This window comes from Chiroxiphia lanceolata, chromosome 1 (genome assembly GCF_009829145.1).
Source record: "Chiroxiphia lanceolata isolate bChiLan1 chromosome 1, bChiLan1.pri, whole genome shotgun sequence".
NCBI lineage: Eukaryota > Metazoa > Chordata > Aves > Passeriformes > Pipridae > Chiroxiphia > Chiroxiphia lanceolata.
The window spans coordinates 147,700,466-147,720,458 of record NC_045637.1 but is presented as its reverse complement, the minus strand read 5'-3'; the positions used below and the strand labels follow the sequence as shown (position 1 = coordinate 147,720,458).

General features: G+C 40.3%; 1 protein-coding gene across 8 annotated transcripts in view; it reads left to right on the top strand.

Moving 5' to 3' along the window:
* The window catches only part of RBM33 (RNA binding motif protein 33), a 101,406-nt gene that overhangs the window by 53,354 nt on the left and 28,059 nt on the right, over positions 1-19,993 (top strand). For all 8 annotated transcript variants that reach the window (XR_004355900.1, XR_004355902.1, XM_032682060.1 and 5 more), the window contains exons 11-15: positions 4,750-4,909; positions 5,807-6,138; positions 6,736-6,984; positions 7,792-8,076; positions 14,952-15,590. Coding sequence is in view for 6 of the 8 variants with exons in the window: in XM_032682060.1 (XP_032537951.1) it covers positions 4,750-4,909; positions 5,807-6,138; positions 6,736-6,984; positions 7,792-8,076; positions 14,952-15,590 (1,665 nt within the window). In the remaining 2 variants the exon portion in view is untranslated. The remainder of the gene's footprint in view (positions 1-4,749; positions 4,910-5,806; positions 6,139-6,735; positions 6,985-7,791; positions 8,077-14,951; positions 15,591-19,993) is intronic.

Genomic DNA, 19,993 nt, shown 5'->3' with positions numbered 1-19,993 from the left:
CCAAAACAAAACCACCCAAAAAAACAAGCACACCCTCAAAAGCTTTAGTAATGGAGAACTGTTAGATTACTTTGTACTGGTTTTAGGACAATTCGAATCTGGCATAAGTAAAAGTTGAAATTGTAATATTATTATATTTCTATTAAATTGAAAAAAACTGTAATGGCATTTCAGAAAAATAGACAAACATCACTCAGAAAAGTACTCATCCTAGTTCACATATTTTCTTAAAAGTTCATTTGTGTCTGGAAGCAGTAGCTCTAGTTGAATGTTAGTTTCGCATGAAGTGTGTGAAATGAATCAATCACACAATCGAATTTCTGTTGGAATTATCCTGAAAGCTTTTTCAGAAGAAAAATCTCAGCAGTGTAAAATCTGAAAATACAACCTTCTGCCTGCCCATGTTACTGTCATTTAGGGCAGAATTTTATTTCACTCTTTAGGTGTAGTAGAAGCAAAGCTTGTTTAGGAAAAAAGTGGAGGCCAGTCTTTTTTATGGCTGTAAGAAGGAAGAGAATCAAACTAATTTATTTTTCTTTTTTTTAGAAGCAAATATTGGTAATTCGTTTTCAGCAAATAACAAATGTCTTTGCAATTAATTTTGCATGATTGGCCTTTGGTTGTCAGCCAAGAAATGTGATCAGTCATATTTTAGTAGTTCTTCGAAATGTCATATACACGAAGTTAGAAACTGCTCAGCAACTGAATAAGTAGGTATTTGTTAGCAATACTCAGTGTCTGTGTATCTTGCAGCTTTCCTGTGGTGTGATTTATGTCAGCCATACTTCTGGAGTTCTGCCAGTTTTGAAACTTGTAGGTTTCAAAAATCCCAACCCTGTGTGTAAACTAAGTGCCCTGAAAGGGAAGGGTCGTGGTTTTGGCACTAATGGATCCTCACAGTGAGGGACTTACTAATCTTACTTTAAAAAAAAAAAAAGTAAGTGGAAAAACCCTCCAGAATTCTTAACTGCTAGAGATGGAAAAAAGACAAGTAGGAAGAGTTCCAAGCTTCAGATATTTTCTTCTTGCTCTTTGTTGGACTGTTTTGGAGTTATTTTGGCCCAAATGTATGTTGTGGGATGTACTTGTATGAAATACACAGCTAGTAAAACTAAAGAGAAAAAAAATTCTCAGCGTATTTTAGTGAGCATTTGTTGGGATTTTTTGACACCACCTTTTGGATAACCTTTGTTACTTTGTTTTAAAATCACTGAAAGTGTTTAGAGAACAGCAAATGTTTGCTTCTTAAGCTGAATGGACACCTCTGATGCTGAAGATCATAGCGAGCCTGAAACTACCATTGCTTGTATTTTTAACAGTAAAATATCTTGCTGGTTTCTGGGTTGTGTAACTTTTTGTAACATCATTTTTTTAAAAATGTGAGCTTTCTTATATCTAAAATAACCTCGTATTACTCAGTTATAAAACTTACCCAAATCTTATTTCATAAAGGTTTAAAGTTTCCTTATGATGGGAAATATAAAGCTGCTCTCAGTGTGTGTAATACTGACAGACTTCTATGGCCTAAATCAAGATCCTCTGCTAGTTGCTGTCCACATTTTGAATCCTTTTGGTTGAAATTTTCCAAATACTTTTATTCCAAGATTGAAACTGTGGAAAAATATTGTTATGCCCAAATGAGTTAATTTAGAAATGTTTTATTATTGCTCAGTTCTCAAGGAAGAAAACTGAGTTTGGCTGCACTGAGGATGTTTCAGTATGTAAGAGCTGTGTGAAATTCAACAGGACTTTCCATGCATTTGCAATTCAGGGCTGCCTTGGCAGGAGGTAGATCTGATTTTAATAACGAGGTTGGCAGGAGAGGGAAAGCTCATACAGAGAATTGTTTATTTAAAGTACAAGTAGAGGATCTTTTTCAGCCTATTCTCACTGGCTTCTGTTTCCCTGCTAGGAAAAAGAGGGGAAATGGCCTGGAGTGAGAGTACAGGAAGGAAGCCAGGTCTGTGTGGGGCAAATAGGAGCTCCTGACCAGCTGCCACAGCACAAGACCACCAGCTTGGAAGCTGGGAGTCTGTGCTGGGATTAGGAACCAGTGGACAGAGGGAAAGACATGATGGGGATGAGAGAAGGTATCTGAAGAGCAAGCAAGATCAGGAGAACAAAATGGCAGATTGGGCAAAGAATTAATATTGGGGAAGATGCTTGAGAGCGGGTTACAAATGTGGTCATAGAAGCCAAGATCCCTGCTTGTTTTGTAGCCTGAACCTGTTACCTTTGAGCCTCACACTAAAACTGAAGTTTGACAGTGAGGGGAGAGATTGGACTGGGGCAGAAGCAGGTAGAGGAGACTGTGATCACTGCAGAGCCATTTGGTGCTTGGAACCAAGCCCAGCCAGATCATTGCTGCTGCCAGTGCTTCAGCTCGGGTGGCAGATATGCGATACGTAGGATTTATTAGCCCGGGTTTCAGTAGGTTTCCACATAATTTGTTTTTCACTGGCTATTTTATAAATGCGTAAGGTATATGTAGGCATGTATTATGTCTGGGGAAAAATATGAAGAATCTGAGAGCTTCCAAGTGAAGCACCCTGAAAATAAGAAAAAGCAGGTTGTGTGTCAAGACCGTGTTCTCTCCCCGGCTGCGACATGTGCATGTGGTTACGTGCTGTAAATAAGATGCAAGATAGAAACCGTCTTGTGTGAAACTGCCCTGATGAACCGGGTTCTCCCATGCTACTGTTGCAATGACCTTGGGCATTATCCAGTGATAAACTAATAACTAAATAGCTGAATATCAGTTGGTTTGCTGGGTGCATCCCTCAAGGATGTGCAACATGGGGAAGGGCTGTAAGAGCAGTACTTTGAGAAATAGCCTTTTATCACCGAGGCTTCTGAGGTGAGGGAATGCATTTAATCTTTGTTTGAAAGTACCTCTGGCAGCTCCTACGTGTGGTGGTGCTATAGGTGTGTTTTTGGGAGCAAAGGGTCAGGATCTTCAAGGTTTGTGTTCAGTTGCTCTTTTGGCAGGCAGCCAGTGCTGTCGTGCTCAACACAGGGGAAGGGCAACGCAGTTGAACATCCTTGTTCAGCTAAACCTGAACAGATTTTTATGGGACAAATAAATGTCAGGTTTTTCATCCCAAATAGCTCCATCTTCCTCCAACTACTGCTCTTTGCAGACAGCCTGTGAAGTTCAAAGGCATTAGTCAGTTCCAAGGTGGCAAGAATATTGTGTGTTGTAACTGTTCACTTGCGGAAGTGTAGCAGCTCCTCCTACAAACAGTGTGTATGTTATGAGGACTGTCATGCTTGAGTGTAATATAATGTCTTTCCACTAAATGAAATACCCACAGTGACACTGGCAAGGGGATATAGGCCCTTTAATCTCTAGGAATGATAAAGTATTTACAGTTGATAGCTGTATAATGACATAAAATAAGTAGTCGCAGTCTTGCTTCCAAATAAGAGGTCTTAGTATCTCACATAACCCCATTTAGGTGGTTTCAGGAAGGCCACAGATTTAATAACACCTCTGATCCTCAGTGCCTCCCATCTAGATATTTTGACCTGGCCAATCCCAATTGTATTGTGCTGGTAGAAGGGTGTGAAGCAGCTTTGTCTTGTGCTACTTAGTGAATAGACTTCAGTTTCCAGGTCAAATACCCATTTTTGCAGTGTGAGAAATTCTTTTCCTAAAATGTCAGTGTTTGTGCAGTACAAATAGGATAGAGGAAGACTGACTTGGTGAGGGCAGCTCAGCAGATAAATGATAAGCCACAGCAACTTAGTTGTTTGACCCTTTGCTGATGATCATACTTCAGTCTATCAGGGAGCTTTTGGTCTGAAATCTGTTTTGAAAAGCTTGTCTCCAGCAATGGCAAATTTTAAGCTTCAAGGTGAGTGTCACATATAGACAGAACAGATACCACCACTGATTCCAGAGTCCTTATAAAGAGGAAAACAAGAATGTTCGTAGATTATTTTCATGACTTACTTGATTTACTCACATAATAAGGAAATGCTTAAGAATGAAGCAGATTATTCTGTATATCAGGGGTTGCCAATGTGTTTGATATAAAAGTAAAAAATGATAGTGTGGATTACTCAATAAATGTGTCTTCTTCAAAGTTCTGCTTTTGGATTAACATCCTTCTTCCTGCAATATGCATTCACTTTACATTAAAAAAAAAGGGGGAGGGGAGGAGAAAAAGCCCCTGTATCTTACTGGAGGAAATAAAATTTTGTACTCTTTCTTATAATGCTTCAGATGCTAAGCTGTCAGTAGACAGAAATGTTACACTCTTACTCCCTTTAGAAAGATGATTTCTTTAATTTTCTGAATGCTGCAAATTGTCCTCTCCCCCCCTTTTTTTTATAAATAAAACTGCTTCACTTTCTGTAGGTTACATTGTACTAAACTGATGACGAAGAATGGTACGGTTTAAGAAGATAAATGTCAGGAATGTCTTCTAAAGTAGACACTCAGATTTTTTTGGATTAATGGGAAAGAAGGTCAATAATTGCATGGATTTCAATAAGCTTGAGAAGAAATGGTATTCCTGTGGTGCTAGTGATTATTAAAACATTGTGAATTCATTTCAAGATACTGTACTCAAGTTTAATATATCTTCCACTGTGAAGGAATGACTCGGCAAGGGCTGTCGATTTGTACACGTAATAGGAGATAATTCATAAAGCAATTGTATTTTTAAGAGGAAAAAAGTTATAGTAGACAGTACATAAATTTCTGGATGGTAGTCTTAATTTTGATTCTGCCTTATTAAATAGGGCCCTCCGGACTTCCAGCAGCATACGCCCGGACCAGTTCCTACTAATTTCTCCCAAGCCCCAAGGCTGCCAATCCAGGACCAGTGGAGAGGGCCACCACCGCCACCACCACCACTCCCTCCTCCACCTCCTCAGGATAGAGATCCTTTCTTCATAGCAGGTAAGCATTTTCATTCCCATTAAGAAACAAAATCCCCAAATCCAGTTTTTGTAAAGTGACTCTGCAGTGGGAGTGTATATCTCACACCTTGAAGAGTTTGGAAGAACCTGAAGGCTGGAAGATCCTGTTTGATGTAGCCAGACTGGTACATACCAAAAGTTCTGGTTGTCTGGTATCTTTAAACTTTTTTTAATGTAGTTGTATGTTCTCATCTGTAACTGCTGTGACTGGTTATTTATACAGATACGAAAAAAATAATATCTAAGTGATTATTGCATTAAAAATGTTGCACTTTGTTATATCTCAGGTAAAAAATACTCTCCATACACTTGAGTTTACACTAGTAACTCTTTTTAAACTGCCTGGACTGTGTGTGCAGTGTAAGAAATTTGTCAAGGTTAGCTAGAATTATACAGCCCAGAGAAAAAATAGTTAAGTGCATGTTTATACCATATATATGTTTTGTGTATATATTTAATGTATATGTTTACAGACATATAATGTATACATTTACAGTGTATATGTATACAGACATTTTACACACATACAACATGTAAAAAATTGCTAGATATCTGGTCAGCACATGGTATCAATGTTTCATGAATTCTTGTGTTGTTTAACTATAATCCTTCATTGATTTTATTATAGTAGAATTTCAAAAAGGTATTGCTGATTCCAGCAAAGTACCAGTTGTGCTGGTCTTGCAAGGATCAATTCCTTTTATACACAACTGGCAGGAGCAAGAGAAACATAACCTTGAGGGTAGCTCTTAAAATGAAAACATCCCATACAGCTTTGCATTCTGCGAATTTTAGGTTACTTTTACAAAACTATAAAATAGAGCTCTACGTTTCCAAAATGTGTATTGTAATTTAATCGCTTATCTGATTCCCGCAGATCCAAGGTTCCCGGGTCATCCCTTGTTTGAGCAGCGGAGCCCCCCACCGCCACCCCCTCCTCCGCTCCTGAACAGCGCCCACCCGGTCCCTGCGCAGAGCCCGATGCCGTTCAGCCAGCCCGGGCCGGCCTTCAGCCAGCAGGGACAGCAGCCCGTGTATCCCAGGGAGCGGCCCGTGCGGCCCAACATGCAGCCCCAGGGGCCGGTGGGGATCCTCCACTTCAACCAGCCGGGCTCGGCCAACCCGCGGCCCTTCATCCCCCCGCGGCAGCAGTTCCTGCAGGCGCCGGGACAGCCCTTCCTCTCCCCGCACACGCAGCCCAGCATGCAGGTACGGGCTCAGGGGAGTCACGGAACCAAACCGAGGGACTCGGGCGTGCAGGTGGGAGGTGGATGGACCTGTGGCGCTGTTGTTGCCGTGCCTGGAAGGCGGTGGATCTGCTCCGCGCTGCCGCATCCCAAGATCCCGTATCCCGAGATCCCGGCCCGGGCAGCGCGGGGCGGCAGCGCCCTCTGCCGGCACCGCCCTCTGCGTGCGGGGCTGCGGGGAGATGTTTTGTGCGGGATCCTTTCATGGTGTCTGTGTTCTGAACGCGGGGAAACCCTCAACTCGGCTGATGCTGGGGGAGGGGGGGGAAATAATAAACCTCCAAACAAACAAAAAGCCAGTTTAAAAGTCATTAGAAAAGGGCGCAGAGGGCGGGAGCCCTTGCATTTGTCTGTTTCCACTTCAGGTGTTGGGTTACAGAGGTTTAAGTGTAGAACAGCCTTGCACTGCTTCTGCTAGTCTGCTTTTCACTCTGTATAATTTTGGTTTAACCTGGTTCATAGCTGCTTACAGATGTTTTAAGGATTCGTTAGGCTGGAGCTACTTTTCTTCAAGAGTTTATTACCTTGAAACTAAAATAATCTTTTTCTTCATGTGAAGGGTCCCATGCATCCTCCGTTACAGCCTCAGCCACAACCTCAGCCTCAGCAGCACCATCACCAGCAGCAACAGCAACACCATCACCAGCAGCAGCAGCAGCAACACCATCACCATCTCCAAGGGCCTCCACAGCCCTTGATGCCCATGAACCAGCCCCAGTTCAGGCCTCACATACAGGCCACGCAGCAGCAGCCAAATAACAACAGGATGCAGTGTCAGCCACGACAGGGTCCAATGAAGCCAAGGCATGTAAGTACCATGTACACCAGTGTTGCCTTGCATAGTTCTGCATGAGTAGCAGGCATGTAAGCACAAGTTTCAGAACTCACTAGCGTGGTTTTTCAGTCACATTTATTCCCTTTCCTTCTTTCATAATTTCTTGCTTATTTTCTGTCTTGGTCATTTTATAATCTACTTTGGAAAATACAACATGTATCTTCCCCTTTTTCTTTTCTCTTCCAGTCTTTAGTGTTCTTCTTCACCTGGGTGCAATAGGAGATGTTACAGTTACCCAAGAAGTAGCAATATAGGGCTTTTGAAGGATAGGTTTGCTTAATAAGACTTTACAACTGCTGGTAGCCTGTGACTGTATGCAAGCCCAGTTCTCTGACACTGTCTTTCAAGTTGAAGGCCTCTCTGTACTACTGCTAATCAGCTTTCTGGTTCAGATAGTGCCACTCATGTCTTGTGAGTTTGCTCCTGTACAGCATATTCTGTTGCTTGGTAGGTTGTGGTAGCACAACAGTCTGTAGCAGTGCTCAAGACAATGTGACTGTAGTTCAGAATAATTGCTTTGATTAGGAAAGTAAGTCACATAGTGAAGCCAATTTCTGAGAATGGTGTTTAAAAAGTGAGATTAAGTTTTGCTTTTAATTAGAAAAAAGGTTATTAAAATGTTCTCATTTCTATAATTTTTCTTGTAACATTGAAAATATTGTGCCTCTTCAAACAGCTTGTTTCCCCAAACTTTACTAAATCAGGAAAATGTGAAGCTAAAAACACTTTAGCCTGGTTTGTAGTGGAAGTCTGCAATTTTTTTTCCTTCCTGCTTTTCAGAGTACACCGTCACAGAATATTGTCAAGCGCTCAAATCAGCAGCTACAGTCAAGTGCCCCAAGGAACAGCAACTTGCGCGAGTTGCCCATAGCACCGTCCCATGCGATGGAAATGAGCAACAACAGGCGAAACTCCACCCCAGCTGCTCAGGTCAAACCCATCACCAGCACCGTGTCTGCCAACAAGTCTGTCGGTGGTGGAAACTCCCAGGGAAGGCCTGAAGTGAAAGCTAAAGCAGTCACACCAGTGGGCCAAGCAAAGTCAGAGGGAAAATCTGAACCAGAGGTAAGGGATTTTGTTGTTATTGTTGTTGTTGTTGTTAAACAAAAGAACAAAACCCAAACAATCAAGAAACAAAGCTCCCACCTTTTAAAAACTTTTCTAGTCTGACTTATGAATTGTAAGCACACTTAATGTGTTGTTCAACAAATAATTTTTGGTGCCACTAGAGGCCTCCCTTCTGAATTGCACTTTTCTCCTTTAGTGCAATAGCAGAAACAGTCTCCATTGACAAAAAATATCTGGAAGGTTGGCAAGGCTGTGGTGAATCTGTTTTTCAGGAGGAGGAGTCATTTCTACTCTGAAAAGGCAGAGTTTGAGTAAAGGTCATTGGTGATACAAGCCTCTGAAATACTCGTTTTGTCCATTTTCATCTTACAGAATTAGGATTTTTATTCAGATGATCATATTCTAAATCAGAAAGCCTCTTCTCTTTCATTTTTTATGATACTGTATGGCTCAAAAGGAAAAAAAAACGGAGTATTTGGAGGACTGTCTTCCTCATGCTGTTTTCCTTTAGGCTTGTTCAGTCTCCACTAGGGCCTTGGGCATCCATGCAGGAGCTTCTTGCTCTCGAAGAAGAAAATCTCTCTTTTATGAAACCTTGTCATGTGAGGGGAAATAGGAGATGCTTTAAAGCTTTCCATTTTGGAAGAAAATGATGCTGTTTGCTCTGCTAATGCTCTGCTAGTATTCTGCCCAATAAAAAAAAAAGAGACACCAGCATTTTCAGCTCCACTGGATTATGTAGTATGAACAGATGACCATTTCCCTGGAAGCTAGAGAAGACTCTCCATGAGCACTGTTAGTTTGAGAGAGAGGGTAGGATTGCACTGATGGTGCTTTTAATCTCAATCATGATGGCTAAATGCACCCTGTGTACTTTTTCAGCTTATTCTGTGAAGAACTGTAAATCTTCATAGCTGTAGTTAACCATGAATCTTGTCTCATGGACCAGGTTTTTCTTCAACAACTGTTGAAAGCTTTAATTGTGGTAATACTGTCTTCCTTCTAAGCTGCTCATGATTACCTTTTCATCTTGTTCTTGTATTAGGGATGGTCGTAACTAATTTCCACAAATGAGGCACAAAAGAAACCCATAGCTAGCAGTGTTTGACCTCCTGTGCACTTGCTTTTCAATGGAAGTAAAAAGAAAAATAATCCTTTTTTCAGCTTTTAATTGTCACTTTTTTGGAAAAAGTATTTAATCTCCTTCTCCTCAATTTGGTCTCTTGGAATAATCTTAGTCACAGAAAATGTGCCTCAGAGAAGCCTCTGTCTTTAGGTCATTAGTAAGGTAAGTCTTGAAGCAAATCAGCTACAGGCCTCCCCATCTAAAACATCCTGAAATTATTCTGTAACGTAGTCATATGAAAATTAAGGCATTAGTTCGGAAATATCTCTGACAATGTTAAGAAAAATGTATGAATATTTTTTAATTCTTCTTAATCAAATGAATTAAAAAAACCCCAACCAAACCAAAAACCCAGAGCAGTCGTCTTGTTCTCTCCGTTTTATGTTTTAAACATATTCTAACGACCTTGTAGTTATCAAACCAACTAATCTTACTTTATGTGACTTCTTGGGGTATTACAAATCAAGCTTTCTTTTTGTTTCTGTTTCAAAACTATCTTTGAAAAACAGTTTGATACCTGTTCTATGCAAGTTTTTGCAAAGCAGGATAAAAAAAAAGAGTCGTCTTGGAAAAAAAAATGTCTCCTAGTGTTTCCTATTATTAGCTGTAGAAGTACATACTTGGCAAGAATTAGGAGAGTGTGGGAATGTGTGCACCTTGGAATCCTCCTTCCAAAGCAGACCTGGAATAGAGCTTTGTGCTGCAAACAGTGTAATAGCAGTTGTCCGTTTTCGGCTGTGCCACTGCAGTGGTCTTGTTCGCTGATGCTGCTTAATTGTCACTCCTGCAGACAGGATTGGTGCACTAATAGTGATCATTTCCAAACATTTAACCATATTCTTCCCTGGTGTTGTAATGTACATTATTACATTTCTCTCCTTAGCCAGATTGTAATGTTTTCCAGACTTTTTGTGTGTTTTTCTTGTAATTACCTAATTTCACCCTGTTCTTTTGCTTTCTATGAAGATGAGAAAGAGTTAAGTTCTGTCATCTTTTCTAGCTGTATTGCTCATAACTGAATTGGGCAGGTTATTTTACAAGTGTCTTCAACTGGAAAATTATTAATATTTTCCTTGCATCTTTCTTCCCAAAGAATCAGTGGCTATATATGAGTGCCCTGTCATTCATGAAGCACAAAAAAAGAAATAGCAATATTGGCTATTAGAGGTTTTGCTCACCTTAAATATAGATATTTGAAAGGTTTCCAATGCAAGTGACTAGAAGATTAAAAACTGTATTTCTGCTTTACTAAGGGAACACTTGTGGTCCTGTGAGGCTGCAAAATGCTGACCTTAAATGCCTGTTTAGAATAGCTCTTACTCTCTAAGATTTAAATTTGTATATCCTCGGTCTGAAACATTGTTTTGTCAATGAAATTGGAAAGTCTTGATGATGTGGGCCTAATTGTGCTCATGCTGAGGTCAGCTTAGGATAAGAGGAATGAAGGCAGTATTAAGCATTTTTGAGTTTAAAAAAGGGGAAGAATGGAGAAAGGAGATTTTATAATGGTACCTCCTATATTGTGCTTAGAAGATTCTTATCATAGTTTTTTTCCAGTTGGAAGTTGGCAAGAGAGCAGTGTGTTTCTTCAAGTAACTTGTAACCTTGTTCTTCACTCTCTTGCACCTGTGTTTTGTAGCGTCTCATACCTTTCTCAGGTTCACGAGCTGATTCTATCAGCAATGTGAAATGTGTGACGTGTACATGTAGGTGCTCTTTATTTGGGATATTTTGTGGGTTTGAACACAAGCAGCCAGATGATGCAATTTCACAGAATCACAGAATATGCCAAGTTGGAAGGGACCCACAAGGATCATCGAGTCCAGTTCCTGGTCCTGCACAGGACCATCCCCAAGAGTCACACCATGTACCTGAGAGTATCATCCAAACACTTCTTGAGCTGTGTCAGCCTTGCTGCTGTGACCACTGCCCTGGGGAGCCTGTTCCAGCGCCCAGCCACCCTCTGGGGAAAGAACCTGTTCCTAATATCCAACCTAAACCTCCCCTGGCACAGCTCCAGGCCATTCCCTTGGGTCCTGTCCCTGTTCCCCACAGAACAGAGATCAATGCCTGTCCCTCCTCTTCCCCTCAAGAGGAAGCTGTAAAATGTGGTGAGGTCTCCCCTCAGCCTCCTCTTCTCCAGAGGAGAAGAGACCAAGTGTCCTCGGCTGCTCCTCATACAGCTTCCCCTCGAGGCCCTTCACCATCCTCATTGCCCTCCTTTGTGTGCTTTGGATTTGGCTGTACCATTTACAAAGACTTGGCATGATTTTTTTGACAAAATTGTTCTGGCCTCTTATGTTTTTATTGTTACAAATGAAAAAAATAAAGGCAAACCTGCTGAATAGATTTGTGTTTATGCCACAGATCAAACCATTTTGACTGTGTTCTTGCACCCATTCTACTGAGGGACATAAGTGAGCCTGGTTACCCCATTCTTTTTTTTGTTCCTTGATAGCAAACCAGAACACTTACAGTGTCTGGTTCTTATGACTCAGCATTCAATTCTATTAACTGGTAATAAATCCTGCAGATCTCTGAAAAAGTTTGGGTTTTTTCCTTTGTTTGGGTTGTTGGGTTTTTTTTTTCACTACACAGAAAGCAAGCTACTGATACTAGGACTTAAATTTCAGTAGAAGGTTTAATCCCTTGTTTTACAGCATGTCTTTGCTGCCTCTTCTTCAGTTAGCAGTGCCTTTCTAGGTTCCCCTGGAGAAGGATGTAGGACTCCTGCTTCTCTTATAGTACTCTTCAGCTAGATTCAGAAAAGCAGCCAGCAACATTTTCTTTTGGTACTTTCCATCAAAGCTGCCTTAGTCCTTAAGGCAGAAGAAAACCTACAGCTAAGGCTCAGTTTTCCCTTCAGACCTCAGTGAAACTGTGTTCAAGAACTGTTCAAAGATGGATGAGAATTTCCACTTAGAAAAACAGAAAAGCAAACCTACCCCAGATGAAACTAAAACTCTCAAAACCTGGCAGAAAAAAACCCATCTTCACAAAACCGAGGGAACTGATTTGCATCTCCGGCCTTTTGTAGTGTGCAGCCTCCTGTAAAAGGAGGAACTATATACAATGTACTATTTCTTCATGTTATGGAGCTTTCTACACAAAACATGGGAAGCATTAATGGTTTATCCAAGAAAACAGGTATTCTATGTTTTCTTTGCTTCTTCACCTACAGATAATGTTGCTTCCAAATGCAGGATGTGAAAATTATAACAATTTTTCAGTTGTCTTTTGTGTTTAATGTTGAAGTAGTTGAAGTCAATGTATCTTCCAAGGACTGTTGCAGGGACGTATTAGTCAGAGTCCCTCAGGATGTTCATTCCTTGACTGCTGGCAAGACTCATTTAAGTATGTTGCAAAGTGCACATCTCTGTGCTGCTGTGTAACCTTTGAGTTAGTGTTTGGAATTTACCACATCATAATCTGCATCTCCCAAGGCCTTCAGAACTTGTTAGGTGATCAAATGAGCAAGCAAATCCCTGATAATAAAGAGCAGCTGGTAGAAGTGCTGGTCTCATGCAGACTTGGGGTGGTATTGTCAACCTCAATTGAACAGGAAGGGAAAAAAATATAGACTGTTACCTCCAAAGGTAAACCTGGAACTGGCTCATGACATCCATCAAGCTTGCTTAGATAAACTGTAGGATGTTCTGATCTAAAACAAAGCAAGTGAATAAACTAGTTCATTAAGTGGAATGGGTTTTCTGTTCTGACAATTTCAATAACTGTGATATTTAGTGTCTCTGAAAATGACTGCAAACTTTATTAATTGCATCAGGATCTGCATAACAGCACATCCTCCTCCTAGCCAGAGCTTATTTGTGTTTTGTCATCCTATGCAAACCATTTTTAAGGGTATTAACATTTCACTGTATTTCATAAGGGTCATATTCTTTTTTTTTTTTTTTTACTACAGTCAGCATTTTCAGTTGTCAGTATAAGATGAAATATTAGTGTTTCCTCCTGTAGAGGTATGTTCCTCTTGCCATCTGTCAACACAGACCTCTAATCTAGTTGTCACTGTGATTAGACATTAATCACCACTATTATAGTCCAAAAAGTATAAAGATCGATCAGAACTTAGTGTATCTAGAGCATTCTCATGCAAAGGACTGTGTTAGACCTCATCCCTGGACTACAGCCCATATTCAGAAATTAAATACAAATTTTATAAGTCCAATTTTGTTGGAGTCTTATTTAGCCATTTTTTAGGCTTTTGGTTAGACTTCTAATTAGAAGCTTCTAATTAGACTTCTAATGTGAGACATGGAGCTGTTTTTTCAGTAACTGTGGAAATAATCCCTATCAAAACCTGCTCAGGGAAGAAGCAGTTACAGCTGAAGGGAACACGTGTTCAGGATTTGTACATCTGGATTCTATAAGTGCAGATATGAGTCTGCCAGGCTTCTATATCTGCATAGATCCCTTGGCTTGAGGAGGATTCTGGGGTGCACCACAATTAAAAGCACTCTAAATATTAAAAAAAAAAAAAAAAACAACCAAAAAAAACCAAACAAAAACAAAACAGCAAAACCAACAGTGACACATTTGGGTTCCATATGTGCAAAAAACAGCACTTGTGTTGACAACTGTTTGCACCCAGTTCCTACAATATACATAAAGGTTCATCACAGACTCCCAGGTTTTGAGAAATATTTCAGCATTCTTCTTGCCTTCATTTGCCAACCTGCAAAGTATTTTCACTAATAGAGCCTGTTTTTATTAGTGGTGATTAATATATCTTGAGTAGAATATTGTGCTCATTACCATTTCTAAGCATTCTGTACAAGTCTAACTTCATATTTCAAATGGTTGAAAAGAAAAAGAAGTAATATAATGAAAAAGCATGCTTCCTAATTTTGAAAAATGCATGTGATATTATTGCAAGAGCCATTTGATGTCTTTTCCAGGATGATGAGAATCTGCATTTCCTTGACTCTTGTCCATTTTCATACAGCTTTTCATAGGAACTCGTTCTGCCAGAGCTGAAGAATCTTTAGAAAGGTTATTTGATGGTGTGTAGTACTTTCAGAGAGGCCCAGGGCTGGAATATTAAAGGCATTCTCTATATACCATTAATATTCCAACACTGCATTTGGCAACATTTTGATTCTGAAGAGAGTGCATGAGTTCAAGGTCAGAGAGATTGACTTGTGCTGTTCATTATAACCAATTATTGTGTGACAAATGAGTTTGAGATCAGGCTGAAAATTCTGTGAGAAAAATCAATAGTTCTAATCAGGGCCTTTCAGGTCATTTACCACCCTACCTTTTGTTACTTTGTCAGAAAAGAGCAAGATAAAACCTGTGTGACAGTGGGTTGCCTCTGTATTGTTACCTTCTATTTGAAACATATTTTGATATCTTGAATTATATTAATAGTTTAATTGGTTTTGGAAACTTTTAAATTAGTTCCAATTTGTCAAACCTTTTTGTATTTTTTTTTTTTTTTTTTTAGTATTCTGATCAGATTTGTCAAGTGGTATTAAAGCTTTTCTGTCTAGGAAGTAGTATATCTAAGTCCTAAACCAGATTTGAGCTGTTTGTCTGTAATGAATAGCAAATAAACCTTAGCAGCAGATACACTCCACTAATAGCCTTGGTTTGGTATCAGGGATAATTTAAAAAGCTCTTCGGAGTTACAGCTTTACAACATCTGAAACAACAATTTAATGTTGTTTTGACCAAGCTGAGTATTCTGTTTAGAATTTTATAAATTCATTTGCATTTTCCTTTGTAGTATCCAGACGAAGATGAAGAAACTAGGTTGTATCGTTTGAAGATAGAAGAGCAGAAGCGTCTAAGAGAAGAAATTCTGAAGCAGAAGGAGCTGAGACGGCAGCAGCAGGCTGGTGCCAGAAAGAGAGAACTGCTGGAAAGACTTGCACAGCAGCAGCAGCAGCAGCCTTCCACACAGCAGTCCTACATGCAGCACGAGGATGACTCCTCCGAGTTCCCCACCAACGGCAGCCCCTACATACCCCACTCCGGCTTGCACACCAGGCACAACGTGAAAAACAGACTCCTTGTTAGAAAGCAAGACACGGTAGTTCCAAATATCCAACCCAAACCCACAGAGTTCCTCCAGAGTGTAGTGGGGGATGTGCAGTATCAAGGACAGCAGATGAAGCCAGTGAAGCAGCTGAGGCAGACTAGGACAGTTCCTCCGAGTCAGCCTCAGGCGCCGCAGAAAGTGTTACAGACAAAACCTGCTGCAGCGTCGCTGCCCACGACACAGACGGCTCGAGTGGCTTCGGTACCAGCCAGGCCCCAGGAGCAGAAGCCGGGTGTGAAAAGGACTGTCATGCAGCGGACAAACAGTGGTAGTGATGGGCCTCATGTCGGCAGCAAAGTCAGGGTGATTAAGTTGTCAGGAGGGGTAAGTTTCCAAGGCTCATCTCATATGTGTGTCTTGTTATGGTTTGGTTTTGTGTGTTTGATTCTGTGTAATCCCAAAATAAAAAGTGGGCCTAAGGTGATGGGAGAAGTAACAGGTTTAGCATACCTAATAGTCCTTATATGATATTTTCAGAACTGTAATTTATTAGCAGTTATTAAAAAATTAATGTTTCCTGTAACACTTTACTGCCAGGCAGTTACCACTGAAATCACATTGAAATAATTGAAATAATACTCCTTTCTATTAAGTTGTAATTTGAGTCTGAAAGACTGCTCAACTGAGCTCTTTTTGCTTAAGGTTGATAGGTCAGTCTGATAATTGCTCAGAGAAAAGGATTTGGGTGGCTGTATTTAATTAAAGTTTGGTTAAAAAGCTAGGACCTGCTTATTTGGTAGGTGAAGCCACCTAAATTAGTTGTGTGCAGATGTTGGTGTTAGTGGTTTCTGTACTCAAGGGAGGATTGTTTTTGCTTTCTTGGGAAGCGTGTTGTGAAACCAATTTAATCAGTATGTTGGAGGAGGATGTTTTCTGTTACAGGTTGGGTTTAAAATGTTACCATTTCACTTCTGCATCTAAATGAGATTTCCTTATCTTTTGATGAGGGGTCTATTATCTGCAGTGTGTCCCTTGAGCACGGGTGTCGGGGAAGACTCACAATGCTGGTCTTGAGGGCAGTGTGCGTATTTAAGGTCTGGGGTTTTGGTTAGAAAGTCTTGACTGAATTTCTTCTGTCTTAATGAAAAGAGAAATTAGTTTGTTAGGGCTCTAAATAAACTCTGTTGAGGGGACGTAGTGAGATCATATTATCAGTGTGTGAGGTCTGTCCTCAGGTTTATGCTGAGGAGGAAAGCAGGATCTGATATAGCACATTGGAGGGTTTTTTTTTCTGGAAGAATGCTTCTTACATTATTCAGAGCATTAATTAGGCAAACTTGCATAAGTGTAATCTGTAATGAAGCAAGCAAGTGTGTTAACAGGGACTGAACAAGGCCTTGGAGGCTAAGGCTTTACATTTAGAAACAGGGAGAAAGTTGAAATGCTGAAGTCTTAACTAATTTTTGTAAATGTTTCTCTACAGCTCATAAAACTTAAATGTGCTTAAAATGGTGAATTGCGTAATGACTATGAGGTCTTTCAAAGTATTAACATACAGGGCCTTATTGGCTACAGGGACATCCTGCACGTCAGGTTGTTGTCAGCTCTAATTCCTCAGAGGTGGCGACTTAAGTACAGAGGAATAAAGTGTGAGAAGCTGAAAGAAATTGATTCTGTTGAGCTAAAAATATTTATATATAAGTATGTCTGCAGAAATCCCAGTGGCCTGCAAGAGGTATGACAGGTTTGTGTGTCATGAATAATTGAATAAAGCAGTCATACACGATTTCTTTTATTATGTGGTGAAACAAAACAATGCCAGTCACAACTGTATACAACTCTTCATAACAAATGGTTATCAGTCTCCACAGCAGCATTCACAATGAAATAGTTATTATCACAATGCTCTGTTTTAGAAGACCATAAATGTTTCAGATAAGTCTTACAGTAAACAATAGCAATTAGCTTCATTAAATGTATGTGTAACCCTTCTGTGCACAGAAGCAGATTTTCTCTGTCCTTCTTAACTTTCAGTACTGAGGTTTTAGCAAGGTGAACCAGGTTCTTTACATGTAGCCTTTGTTACTGTTTTCATATTGCCATGGACATTTTAAGTTTCCTTAACTGTGAGAATAAGAGCAAGCTTTGCAATTAGCTGTTAACACTGATCAAGATAGTTGATTAATTTTTAATCAGTTAGTGACAAGCCGAATCTGTGACTTTGTTTCTTTGACTACACAAGGAAAAAAAAATAAATTGAGCAGCAGGGCAGGGCAGCCAATCTTCTTATCCATTTTTGACAGGATTTAAAAGAATAGTTACAAGGTGCTTGGACTCTGAATACTGTCATGATCACAGATCATAGTTAGTTACCACTGCTAATGTTTAGTCCAGCCACATGCTTTTATTTTTTTTCACAACTTTTGCCTGAGCACTATATATAAAGCAAAAGCCCAATCTCATTTTTCTGAGCCATTCTCCTAAGCATGTGTTAGTGCTTCCTCTAATTCCCTGCCTTTGGCCAAAGGGATACCTGGTGTCTCTTACCTGTGTGCACTGGCTCAATCCTGCAGCTAAGCAGCCCTGCCCTTGCTCTCCATCTAATCCCTTTCTTCTTTCTTGAGCTCTTTTGTGCAGAGATGTTTTGAATACCCTTGTATGAGTGAGATGACTCATGAGTAGACATGATGTAGGTTCCCTTTTGAATCTCATTGGATTCATTTTGGTAGAGACTTGGCAAGTCCCGTCTGTTCCATCCTGCCAGCCATGGACAACACCATAGGAGAGCTCTCAGTTGAGGAAGCTGATCTAATGCAGACCTGTACTAACTCTGTCTAGACCAAATTGGCCTAAACTAGAAGCTGGTAGCAGAGACTGTTATTAATTTAGTAGGACCATCTGTAGAACCAGGATTAAATGGTTTTGTGTTGCTGGTGGTGTTTTTTTGTTTAACAGTTAAGGACTGTGCTGTATTGGTGAGATCTGTGGTGTCCAAATACTGTCAGAAGAGAATGGTTTCTTTCTTGAGAACAGTGTCCTTACCAGGCTGAGTTTCTGTCTATTTGTGTTGCTGGGCACAGCAGTACTACAGAGATCTCTGACCTTCAGTTAGAAATATCCCTCAGTCCCTAGAAGGTAAAATGGCCTTTCATCTGTTTCCACAATATTCTCTTGTGAGAGGATTTTACTTCTGGAATTGTAAGAGTTACTAATTAAATTCCAAGAATATTATAACTCATGTGGTTTACCGGATATGTAAGATGCCTTAATTTATAGCTTCTTATACTTTAGGAAAAAAAGTAGAAAATTATTCAGCATTTCTTGATGTCAGACCTGTGTATCAAGGTGACACGTTTGGTACTGTCAGTAATGATTTTGTCTGTTGATGCTTTTTTTTCTTTGTTTAAACAAATCTTACCCTTCACCTTCCTCCCAAAACTGATTTGCCCATCCCTTTCTAATACTCATATAATTTATGCAGGAATGGCAGTACAATGAATAGTTTTTCATTTTAATTACTCTTTTAAGTGTTATGTTCCTGGAAAGTGAGGCGGTGTTTAGCGTATGAACTTTGATTCTTTTGGAGGTTTTTTGGGGTCAGTTTTCTTTTTCCCCATGAAGACCCAAATATCTTTTGATAGATCCAGTGTGCTTTGTTTTGTGTGGCATTTCCTCAGAGATTTTCTTTTCAGATATAGGAGTCCAGTGTATTTGCTGAGTATTGATACTGGTATATTTTACTACTAAAACATCTGAGATTTGCTTGGCTTGCTGAGGAGCCTGAGGTCAGTCCTAAAGAATCACAGAAACTGTTAGGTTGGGAAAGACCTCTGAGATCAGTGAGTCCAACCTGTGACCCAACACCACCATGTCAACCAGACCATGGCACTGAGTGCCATGTCCAGTCTTTTCTTAAAACACTTCCAGGGACAGTGACTCCATCACCTCCCTGGGCAGCCCGTTCCAATGTCTAATCACCCTTTCTGTAAAGAAATTTCTCCTAATAGCCAACCTGAACCTCCCTTGGCACAGCTTAACACTGTGTCCTCTTGTCCTGTCGCTGGATAGGCAGTGTCCTGTCACTGCCTGGGAGAAGAGACCAACCCCCAGCTGGCTACAACCTCCTTTTGGGTTGTTAGGGAGAGTGATGAGGTCTCTCCTGAGCCTCCTCTTCTCCAGGCTAAACACCCCCAGCTGTTCATCATGGGACTTGCACTTCACACCCTTCACCAGCCTCTCTGCCCTTTTCTGGACCTGCTCCAGCACCTCAATGTCCTTCTTGAAGTGAGGGACCCAGAACTGGACACAGTACTTGAGGTGTGGCCTCCCCAGGGCTGAGTACAAGAGGAGAATCACTTCCCTGGTCCTACTGACCACACTATTTCTGATACAGGCACTTGTAGGGTACATGTAAGAATAAGGTCAGTTAGATTGTAGAGTGTAGAAAAGAAACACCCCAATCATGTCAAAATGTCATCATAAAATTATAGAAAATAAGGGTGAAAAGACTAGAAATAATGTACTGTCTTGAAGGGGAGATGAACTCTGTAGTATTCCTGACAGATTTGTCCATCCTTTTTCTGAGATCTCATTATTGTAGATTTCTTAGGCCTTCTATTCCAGTATCAAACCTGTACATTTAAGAGAATTTTCTTAGTGACCAAACTACGTTTTCTTGCTGTAATTTTGAATCTGTGACTACTTGTATTATGCTTGAAGAGAGATGGGAAAGAATTTATATCTCTTTGTGTCTGTCTCTCTTTTTCAAGATCTCTTACCTGTCTCTG